We start from the raw sequence: 12,314 nt of genomic DNA on the forward strand, positions 1-12,314 counted from the left end.
CTGCTGCCTCTGCCAAAAAAGTTACATAAAACCATGCTATTTATTATTATTATTTTTAAATTTCTCCAAAGACTCATGGAAGAGTGCTATACTCTACCTATTACCATGACCTGTTAATTAATTCTCCCTGGTCCGATCTTGATTCCTATCCCTCTTTCTATAACACACTGTGGTTATTTCTGTCCTTGATATGTGGATACCATTTTACCCATTTCATTTCAACTATATGCAGCAATCTGTTGCCTAATTTCAGAAATCTTTTAAGCCATTCCTTGGCTCTATCTGGACACAGCTGGGCACAAGATCAGAACTGGAGTCTTTGGTCACTCATTGCCACTACCACCTTTGCTTTCCAACATTAGTTGAGGACCGAGTTTTCATGCTATGGATTGTGCTTTCAGTGATCCTTCTTCTTGCTTCTCCTTCCTTACCAACGAGTTATCTGGCAGTTGGGCTATTTCTGAACATAGGTTTAGTGCTGCACCCGTGTCCTGAAATAGCCTGACTGGCAGGTAACAGATGCAAAGAAAGGACTGAACTTAGCAGGGGCATTGAGGAAACTCCTATTCATTTCACGCTTCTTTCTATGCCTGTTACCTGGTCTATAGAAGAATATGGTATTGAGGATGGTGGACAAAAATAGCCTGGGTTGACAGGAGCAGAGACTGGAGGAAGGATTGCAAGAAGCATTCTGAGAGCTCCCTAATGCCTGCCATTTGTTACTGAAACTTGACAATGCTTAACTGTCTAGATATTGGTGCCTTCATCCTAGATACTGATTTGAAAGTGAATGCTTGATGGAGATCAGAGAGGTTGGCCTCAAAATAGTTTAGAATGGAGAATGGATTGGCTGAAGTTTCAAAGTTTCACCCTAGAAGACTCAAAATTCATATGCTGAAGTATGAGATCACAATCAACAGCAATGAGAGAACCAACATCAGAAACATAGCCAACTTTCTATGAAGAAGGCCCATTTGGTCAGATCTAGGACATTTATCTCAGAGCTGGGGTTTCTGCAATTGTCACAGGGCTTCTGTCATGGTAATAACACAGAATTTGTATAAAACATAGTGGAAAGTTTGTTTTCTGCTTAGATGTTCTAGTACTGCTATTCCACACCACTTGCACCTGATAGTTTTTAAGCTACTTTGTCTTCTGGCAGGAGTACCCAGGAGGTGATGATTTTTGTATGCAGATATTTGACTACTTATCTTACAGGACTTTCATTATTTTGTTTATCAAACACATTTTTGAAGAATCAGTAGTCCCAGTTAAATAAGTGGGACTTCCTTCTTACAACAAGGCCCATGCTATACTATACTATGAAGATGTTGGAGGAGATTTGGAAATCCTGTTGTAAGGGCTTGTTTCTTTGCTCTGTATAGACTGGGACTCTAATAAAGGTACACAAATATACCAGGAACTTGAATACTTTGTATCACTGACTGGAAGAAAAAGAAATAAGGAGAGTGAAGATATTCAGGGAGGCTTTATGTAAATTAAAGTGATTTGTTGGTTGATCAGCATACTTGCTGTTAAACTATACATGCCTCCCAAATGTGACAGGGTTTTTTTTTAAGATTCAATTGTAAATAAAACTCGTCAGAAATAAATTGCTTATATTTGTTTTTGGTGGGGTTCTTTTTTGAAGGGGAAAGAGAGGACTACAGAAAACTTTATATCTAAATCATCTTTGAAGAAATAAATTTGTTTTAATGTAATTGTCTTAGCATCCATTGTTCCTGCAAGAAACATATTGACAAAACCAGATGATCTTAAGGAGTATGAACAGTATATTTTACAATTTCACATATGCCACAAACAATTTTTATTCATTTTGTATAATTAAATTTATTCTCTTTGTTCCCCTTCCCAATTAAATATATACATAAGAAAGAATGTTTTCAAAGGAGATATATTGGGTTTTTTGGCTCATTAAATTAAAAGAAAAAGAAAAAAATATTTTAAGGCATATTAAGTCAGTATTCAATGAAAAATGATCTAGCTGGATTATTCTCACTCAAATTTAAATTAGAAGCTCTTTGGGTTATTTTTCTTTGCTTGTTAGTGGAATAATAAACAGCTTATAACAAAATGTGTTTTTTGTCAGTACACATTAACCTTTACAGTCTATATCATCAGCAGAGATCCCTATTTAGACAGAATTCTTATTCTTATTCTTATTATCCTTTTCTCTGATAGTTCAAGGCACTATCAGTTTCCCCCTAATTTTGTCCCTACAAAGACAACCTCTTCTGAGGAGGACTAGATTGAAAAAGAATGAAGATGCCCAGGGTGCATTATGGTTATTTGTGAACTCAAAATGGCTCTGCTGGTCTAAGAGCACACTTCAGCTACTATACTCTACTGATTATAGCTTGAGTTTAATACTTTTAGTATCATACTTTTTTTTTGCATTTGTTCTCTACATTATCTTCTAAAGCAAAATACAGGTACCCCCTCAACTTATAACCATTCATTTAATAACTGTTGGAAATTACAATGGAGCTGGAAAACGGTCCTTTCAGGGTCCCTGAAATCATATGATCAAAATTTGGGTCGTCATGTATTTATAATGGTTGCAATGTCCTGTGACATGATTGCTATTTCCAACCTTCCCAGGGGACTTCCGACAAGTCAATGGGGGAAGATGAATATGCTTTACTTAACCACTGCAGCAGAAATTGGGCATGTCTCACTTAATGCCTGCATTGTTTAGAGACAAAGTTGCAGTCCAAACTCTGTAAGTTAAAGGTTACTTGTAATGAATTAAACGTTTATGGTTTTTCCTATTTATTACTTGTAATGTTCTAAAAACATTACCCAGATGCAATGTAAATAGGTACATGTTTGATAAAAAATATATATTTAAATATATAATTAAAAATATAACATAACCAAGATTAATTCTGGCACAGAAAAAAAAAGTCATTTCAGACCTGAAAACTAGCAGTTAAAGATGGGGTAAGTTTTGTTCTAACCATGTGCTGAGGAAAGTATAAGTTTGGTCTAACATTTTAATTCATGTTGCTGAAAAAGTGCGAACATTGTTTTTATTATCAGAAACACCTTTTCTCTGCAATATTCTAATATATGGAATATATTCTTATATGACTAACAAAAAGGATTGTTAGGGCCACCAGTATACACTACTTTCTCTGTTAAGCTAAAAAGGTTGCTATACTGTAAGAAAAAGATGTAAGAGGTTAGCAGCCACTAAGATATCAACATAGCATATCTTTTTAATGTTTTTGTATGTAACTGTGAGGCATGGGGCTGTATCTGCACACCTGCTAATTTCACATATGCTAGCACAGAATTCAAAATGCAAAAAAACAAATCTCTAAATCTGGGGCCCATCAGAGTTGTGATTTCCCCTATTTTTTTCCATGGCAAAATCATAAAAAGCTTTCTTCTTTCCTTGTCAAGTGCTACTGAATTAATTTTATCAGATGGACCAGATGGGAGACATGACCAGATAAGCTAATTCTCCATTACATTAACAATATCTTGTAAGCCTAAAAGTAAAAATTTCCCCCAATCACTTTTATAGCCTGATAATTTAGGGATGGCCCCTGCTGAGAGCCTTGTTCTGCCTACTATGTAGGCTATCTTCTCTCTTATCTGGCTGCTCCCTAGGCAGTATCTCTTTATTGGTCTCCCAAGATCATTTCCATATACTATTACATTAGTAGAACAAGATGACATCTACTTTACCTACCTACTGTTCTTCCTGAGCAGAGAGCAAAGTCTTCAATAGGAGTAAGTGCTTGACTCCCTCATACATAAAGAGAAAAATTACTTTGGGGTAGCTTACTTTTCCAAATGTATGTTTTCTGAGGTTATTTAGTCTGCTGGGAGAATTAAAAAGCTGAATCAGCATTGTTTTATCTTTTTTTAATTACAGATAGTCCTTGACTTATGATCACTTGCTTAACAACTGTTCAAAGTTATGAAAGCACTGAAAAAATGACTTAGAACCAGTTCTTGCACTTACGACCATTATAATATCTCCATTGTAAAATTCTGGTGTTTGGCATTGATTTACAAGGGGGTCACTTGATCCCATTTTGTCACCTTTCCAGGGTAGCTTCTAACAAGCAAAGTCAACAGGGGAAGCTGGATTAAAGTGAATCTGGCTAAGTGATTTGCTTGATGATTACAACAAAAAGGTTGCAAAATAAGGTGTGACTTATTTAGTAGTGGTGATCATAAGAACTACCCGTATACTTTCAACACATGAAGAAAATGCTTACATTCACAAATGTAAACTTACATTCACAAAGTGCTTGTTCTGTAATTCTAAACCGGTAATTGCTTTTTAATATATTTGTAATTGTAACTATTTCTTTAAATGATGTAATAAATTTATTTTGATGTTAAATGCTACTTGAAGATGTTTTCATGAGAGGTGACATATAAATAAATGAAACCTGAAATGAATGACAGCCACTCCTCTAAAAATAGTTTGAAATCCTTTTTATCAATAGGAAACTCTTCAGGATGAATGCAATTATGAGTTATGTGGGCTGCCTTGACAAGCTGATCTTGCCCATACTGTGTTCCTCTCTTTCTAGTTCCAGTTCCTCCAAAATCTGTTACTTCTCTGATGATGAACAAAGATGGCTTCCTTGGTGGTGTGTCTGTAAACACAGGTGAAGTGTTTTGTTCAGTACCTGGGAGGCTCTCCTTGCTCAGTTCGACGTCCAAGTACAAAGTCACTGTTGGAGAAGTTCAACGGCGCCTTTCACCTCCTGAGTGCTTAAACGCTTCCCTCCTTGGAGGAGTCCTTAGAAGGTAAGTCATGAGGCAGGCCAATCTGTACTTTCTGATGGGATTAAAACTGCATTAAGATTACTATAAGAAGCCATTGAAATTAAGAGATATAAGTGGATGCATATGAGATATACTTAACAGTCTGGAGGTCATTGCCACCGGCACCCATTATATTATGCCAATCATGTTATATGGTTCATTAATTCTGTAAGACTGGCCACTTTCTTTAAATAATAAACTGGTTATTTCTGTCTGTTTATAATTCAGATCAATATCCTGGAGTTTATATTTTAAAGTTTCTCGCAGCTTCAAGAATATTCTGCCTAGATGTTAAGCAGATATAGGTAACAAATGGCAAAAAAGCTTTTTCACTAATGTCCAACCTCTACTGTTCACCCAGGGTGGCTCAGTACTTGTGAATGGAGTCTCTTAGGTCAACTGGATGTTTATCTGCCTTAGAAGGAGGTGGATGTGCTTCATTACAATCTTCCTCACTTTAGGATTATTCCTGTTTGCATTTCTGAATGTTGTTAAAAGCTATGCTGCAAACTGTCTGGAAGTTTTAACTGAATGTTACAATTGAATTAGTTTTAAACAATTAATGGTTATGAATTTTATAATTTACCATTTAGTTTGGTATATTGCACTAGTGAAGAATGAAGGAGCAGATGAGGTTTCAAATGCTTGAAATGTCTTAAGCAATCATTTAAAATTTTGTTCCTCTTCGCAGTATGAATTTATAATATTCATTTATTTTACATAATTGCTATAAGAATTTATAAGATCTGTAAAAACTTAAATATGATTGGAAACGATGAAGAAGGAATAGGTTCCTGATTTTTTTTGTACTCCCTTAACTTTAAGGATAGCATTATTGGGCAAATGTTATTATTGGGACTTATAGAATACAAGGCTTTCATGAAAAGCCCTTGAGTAAACATAGACACAATATTTGTCTTAAAAATAAAAAAGAACGGATAAAATAGGGATGAACAGTTCCACAATGGAAAAGAGTAAAACAGTGAAGACTGGTACTTCCCAGTTTGTTCAAAAACAACGTATAAATATGTGACCAAGCCCAGAAGACCCAAAACTGAGGAAGATATTAAAACAAAAAGGAATTAATAAAAAAATCTGAATAGGTATTTTTAAACTGGAAAAATGACTATACAATGTTATTCATTTGCAAGTAATGGTAAAATGATGCACACGAGAGTGAGGAAGATTATTTTTGTATAGAAGATCAGAACAAGAATACAGCCTTGTTTCTGTGGTGAACAATTTTAAAAAAAAATCAGTTTAATGTGAAATAGCTGAATTCCAATGCTAGGCAATCATTGGGAAGGATTCTGAAAATAAAATTTCCAGTATCAGTTCATTGATAATCTATAATACAACTACATTTGGAAAACCGCATAGTTTTTTTCAGTCGCAAAAAATGATATTGTAATGTTGGAGAAAATAGGGGGGGAAGAGGAACCAGAATAAGTGAAGGACCTGAAAGCATTATTAATAGCATTATTGTAAAGTATCAACTTAGGTAAAAGTTGAGTAAAGCAGAAATAACAAAAATATAAAACTACACATGATAAGGAAGAAATTGATAGAGAGGAATTATTTTATCTTTCTCAAAATGCCAGAACTTGGGATCATCAATTATAGTGGAATGATAGAATATGCAGCAGAAATAAAATGGAGGCACTTTTTATAATGCCTACCCTAGTTGAAGTATGGAATTCTCTATCATAGCACGGGTGGCTTGAAAAGACTTTAAAAAGATTTATTTCTTAAATGTTTATCCTGGAAATTTTATTTTTTATTAAACAAACATATATTGCTGCCCAACTGAAACATAGGTGACTCCTGACAGCTTACAATATTTATTTATTTTTTTAAAAAAACCATCATATAATAGAACTGCTAAAAAGAAAAATCTACTTCCCTACCCTACCTCCCATGGCAGCAATGATACAATTAGATTACCCAACTGGATTTCCTTCAGGTAGTATACACCAGCTCTCTTTCCTCCAAATTTTTTCACAACAACCCTGCTAAGAGATTGATTGGCCCCAAGTCACTTAGTGAAACTGAATCTCCCTGGTCCTAATTCAGCGCCTCAACCACAACACTGTGGCTATTAGTCATGATAGTAGCTATCTCCAGGAACAGCAGCATTGAAGAGAAGCCTTTGCTCCTATATGCTGGCTGGGAATTCTCAGTGTGACGTTTGAAGGCACAAGGTCAGAAAAAGGTTGTCCTAAAATTAACACATCCAATTTCAGAAAAAAACTGTAAGGTCTTCCAGAAACAATCACAAATTTCCAAATCTCTGTTCTCTAGTATATCTGGAGCTATGCTACTCAACCATTTTGACCATTTGCAAAAAAACCCTACATGCTGTGAGAATGAGCATATCTCCCTAATTTTGCAAGGCTACGATCATTTCCCCACTAGTGACTTCTAGTATTTTTCTGGCATCACTCAGACAATATAAAGTCCGTCATAACTGCTACATTGGGCCAATGATGGTTGGAACAGGGGTTCACCTGGGATTCACAAACATTAAGATCCCTTTACATACTTAAAAATGATTGGGGGTCCCAAAGAGTTTTGGTTTATGTGGGTTATACCTATTGATTTTGACTGTTAGAAATTAAAACTGGGAAATGTTAAAATATTTGACTTTGAGGACCCCTGAAAGCCCCCCCGACTACCCTTAGAGAACCACTGCTCTAGTCTAGAAGATGCTAGTAGAGATCCTGTCTGTAGCTCACAGGCCATGGTCAGCCAAGCCAGTGCTCACTCTTGTCCTTCCAAATGGATCAACCACTGTCCACCTCACTAGATTTCATTGGATCCCTGCCTTGGAAATCAGCTCTGCACAAAAATAAAATACAATGCTGATGCACCCCACTTTTCTCCAGTAGTCCCCTACATCTATTTGTGATTATTTCATTCATTTGCCATAAAAAACAGGGAAATGGAGAGGCAGGGGGTGATGCTTATTTGAAAAACAATACACACATGGCACCCTAAACACCTCTCCTGGTGGAGGCCTAACAGCCATGTTGCCTTTGAATTCCTTCCTCTTCCTGTGCCAGGCAGCTGCTACAATAGGATCGCATCTTTTCAGGCACTTGTAAACCCTCATTTCTGAAGTGGCATTTGTTGCCTTGCATCATTACTGTTCAAAATTATTACTATATTATTACTATATTATTACTATATTACTTCTTATACGAAAGCATGCAGAACACTTGCTGGGTTTTGTTATTGCACACCATTAAAGCATACTTTCACAAATCTGCCTTACATTGCTGGGGGTGGTGGCACAGTTCCCTTTCCACACCACGTCATTCTCTGGCTCCAATCCAGTCTTTTTACTTCTTAGCCCCTTTGAGTGTTTTGTGAGCAGAATTACAACAGAAACAACCACAAATCACCACCCTTAAATGCTGCCGGTGACGCAGCTTTCCAAAAACCGCCAGTTTGTTCCTGGTAATAGTAGGGCCAAAGCTGACATAATCCTCCCCCCACCCCCGTTCACTTGCAGCCAGCAAACCCGAGGCCCAAGGAACAACGGGTTCAGGTTGCAGCGGGCTCGGCGAGCCTCTCTTGCCAAGGGGCGGCGTTTCTTTCTTTCTTTCCCGCCCTCTGGGCACCACGAAGCTTTCCCTGTGCCCGTTGCTTGCACACCAAGCCTGGTGCCCAAAGCCAGGACTTTGGTGCCTCCCACCCCTCAGCCCCCTCCTCTCTTTCTCTCTCTCTCTCTTTCCTGACATTCGTCGGAGTTTTAAATCCCCGCGTTCCTTTTTTCGTCATTGCAGAGCCAAATCGAAAAATGGGGGGCGATCGTTGCGAGAGCGGCTAGAAAAAATCGGTTTGAATTTACCAGCCGGCAGGCGCAAAGCGGCAAATGTCACTTTACTCACCTCCCTGGTGGAAGGTAAGCAGACTTTCTGTCCATTTCGATTTCTTCTCACTCCCCCCCGCACCCCCGCACCCCAACCTCCTCTGGCGACACTTCTGGGCGAGAAGTGACATTTTGTAAAGTTGCATCGAATCGTTGTTGCTGTGGCATGAAAAATCTGCCAAGCAGAAAATCAAGGCTCATTACTTATCCCAACTGGGGCTGTGTTTAAGATTCAGCAAGATTGGCATTTCCTTTTAAGTAACAGTATTACATGAATTCTGCAGTTGCCAGCTTAATTTTTTTCCTGTTTAAATGGTACTTCCAAAATTAAACACTGTTGTCATATATACTTGTTAAGACATACTAAGGAGTGGTTACGATATCTGTCCTCATGGAAGAGGAAGATACTTTAATTAAAACATTTTGAGGAGTGGGGAATAACACTCCCTTCAAACTAACTTCTCCACCAAACTTAAATGTATATACAGCATAGAAAAGGAAGTGTCACTGTATTTGTAGATGTGGAATTTGTTTTCAAATAAATATATATAGAACTAAAGAGTTCTGGAAAATATTTATTTTAAAATTTATTTGCAATGGGGTTACTTTAGGCCACTTAAAACCAGAAATGAAAAGACGTGTAAACATAACAGTAGCAAGATAATAAACCTATAAAATAAACAATGAAATTAATAATGAAAATACAGTACAGGAACATGAGATTAAAAGATTGGCCAGGGGAAGCAGGGAATTGGAGGGGGGAGGGGAGGTTGCTATCAATCTAGTAGCCAACTCCAGTGTGGTATTCCCCCTTTGGGCCCCCAATAAAACAAAGTTAAAAGAAATAAATGTTTATGTCATATGTTTTCTTGGACAACAGAACATTTCATCAGACTGATAGTTAAATATTGAACGTACCAGAGGTTAAAAAGAAATAATAATGAGAGAAGATATAGGGCAGTGAAATAGAAGTGAAACCAGGACGATTTTTTTATCAATAGCAACTACTTGCAAAACAATTGAAGAGAAGTGACATGCTATCATGTCACTCCTAGTCTTTCTTTTCATTAAAGTAGACATACCCATTTCAGCAGCCGTATTTTATATGTTTTAGCCTCCAGTCATCTTTGTTGCTTTTCTCTGCACTCTTTCTAGAGTCACAACTCCAGAAAGAGACTAGAGTGACTGGCCCAAAGTCACCCAGCTGAGTTTTATGTCTAAGACAGAACTAGAACTCACATTCTCCTGAGTTATGGCTCATGTCTTAACCAGTAGAGCAGACTAGCTCTATTATGATTGTTAATATATATTTTATAACAATGTTATTTCTCATCTGGGCCAACCAGTTTTTCACTGTAAAGCTAAATGTCAGTCCATCTGGCAGAAATTGGTACTTTCTATCAGTACTATTGAATCTGCTTCTAATAGTGCCCAAATATTTACAACCTATATATGAGTTATAGAAAGAGAGAAAGTTAGACAAGTGATAGAATATGAAATAGATATCTTTATAGTTTTCTTTCCCTATGTTAAGGATTCATCAGAGGTAATAGAATTGATATCACTTTTCTAAATTTTACTACAATAATTAAATATTCATGAGAAATTTGTTTCTCTCCAATTTCCTTATCTGTTCAGAACTGAATGTTATTCATTTATCAATCAAATAGTTACTAAAATGTATTTGCTTTTAAAGATTAAAATTCAGAGGTGTATATGGTGTTTACCTTCTTTCTTAGATTTTAAATTACAATATAGTATCATAGCTTGACAGAGCAAAGAAATATGAAAATAAATAGCAATGTAAGTTTTTAATTGTATACTTACCTCATCTTTTGTATGTCAAACTAATTCCTACTAGCAAGAGTAGGACTTTGGAGTAAGTATGTCTAGGATCATGGCTTTTAGATTAAAGAGTTGGCATAAGCTGTGTATTGCAGTCTACAGAGGCAAAGAGAATGGAATAGAAATAACTTCAGTTGTATTTGTTTATAATTTATCCAGTCAATTGAAATATACGATTTTTTCTAAAAAGAGTATGTTTCAGATTATACCCTTAATATTTGTGAGAGGAAGATGGCAAGAGGAAACAGACAAGAGGCAAAAATAACAAGAGGCCAATGTCAGCAAATTCAGACATGTATTGTATATTTAGATTTCACATGAATAACCTGGCTATAAGATTACAGTGATCTCTGTATTTGCTTTAGAATTAATCATGGATAAGATGGTTATCCAGTGAACATATACTACACAGGAAGGCTTCTATTCCAGGCGTATGTGTGTGTGTGTGTGTGTGTGTGTGTATCTGTGCGTGTGTCACTGTGTGTGTTTGTTTGCTTACATAACAGCAATAAGCCTGTGCTGGCAGAAGTGAGAGGCACCATGTGTTTTCTCCCATTCTGCTTCTGTTCTCTTTCCACTTCCCCCATTTCCAATTAACCTCTGGGAGATTAATAAAGGAGGATCAGTAGAGGTTCTGCTTGGTAGCTTCTCACACATCAGACATAGTTCTCTTGGAGGACGGTTTGCTAATCAGAATCAGGCCATGATTATACATTATGGTCAAGGTGTTCTAATTAACCATTATTTGATCCAAGGTTTGAGTTGAGATGGCATGCTAAGCCAAGCCACAGTACTGTATTATTTAGTAATTCATATGATCCAGGTGTGTAGTAACTCAGTGAGATAGATAAGATGGATTAATATATCACCAACTTATTTTATAATGGATGAATAGCATGCCTAAATATTCTGTTGTGTGCATTTATGCTGTTCTATCATTGCATTTCACGGCATCTTGTTTCTAATTATTGAGCTTCTGGGAACTGCTGGGGAGCAGTGCTTGGAACTTGTCCTTTAATTTGTTATACACTGTATGGCCTGACTTGAATAATTCAGAATATGAATTACTTGAATTGTGCCCAAAAAGACAAATGTACAGTATGTATTCAAAGGCACTATTTGTTTTTCACAGTTTTGAAGCCACATCCTAACTGGAATTGTTGACAGCAACAATTAATGAATAAGTTACATTTTATGTATTGATGTTTACTCAGTTCTTTATGTTTACTTGTTATGTTTCCTTCATTCAAAACATGTTTTATAATGTTGATATGCCTTGAACATGTCAAGATCTTTCACATTAACTGGGCCTCCTTCATAACTTTTTTTAAAGCTGAGGACTGAGGATTTGGAAGAGTGAGCTAAGGCCCACAAATCTGGATTGGGAGGTATTTTTTTCAAGGTAAAGTTTAATTGAGATAGTAAACACTACTGTTGGCTTTCAGGTAGATTGCAAATTGTCCTGAGCTGGTTATGGTGACCAAAGCTGCTTGTTTGTTCCTAGGAGAAGCTGTACATTTAGCTCGGGATTTTGGATACATCTGTGAAACTGAATTTCCGGCCAAAGCAGTTTCTGAATACCTAAACAGACAGCACACAGACCCTACTGATCTCCACTCCCGAAAGAATATGCTGCTTGCCACTAAGTGAGTAGAAATACAGTCCTTGAACAGGCTTTGATTTCAAGACCCTGGCCTAATTTTATTTTCTCTTGCATTAACAATCCATTTGGTTTCATTTCAAGGTTCAGTCTAAATGTTTTTGTTTTCATATATAAAAA

At 36.6% G+C, this 12,314-nt stretch overlaps 1 protein-coding gene across 15 annotated transcripts in view; it reads left to right on the forward strand.

The window, feature by feature from the left end:
- The window catches only part of TFAP2B (transcription factor AP-2 beta), a 63,967-nt gene that overhangs the window by 26,521 nt on the left and 25,132 nt on the right, over window positions 1-12,314 (forward strand). For all 15 annotated transcript variants that reach the window (XR_015740669.1, XR_015740670.1, XM_087919337.1 and 12 more), the window contains 3 exons: window positions 4,578-4,797; window positions 8,604-8,722; window positions 12,039-12,180. Coding sequence is in view for 13 of the 15 variants with exons in the window: in XM_087919337.1 (XP_087775463.1) it covers window positions 4,578-4,797; window positions 8,604-8,722; window positions 12,039-12,180 (481 nt within the window). In the remaining 2 variants the exon portion in view is untranslated. The remainder of the gene's footprint in view (window positions 1-4,577; window positions 4,798-8,603; window positions 8,723-12,038; window positions 12,181-12,314) is intronic.

The sequence above is a fragment of the Pseudonaja textilis genome, chromosome 1 (genome assembly GCF_049901715.1).
Source record: "Pseudonaja textilis isolate UNSWEBS1 chromosome 1, rPseTex1.2, whole genome shotgun sequence".
Lineage (NCBI taxonomy): Eukaryota > Metazoa > Chordata > Lepidosauria > Squamata > Elapidae > Pseudonaja > Pseudonaja textilis.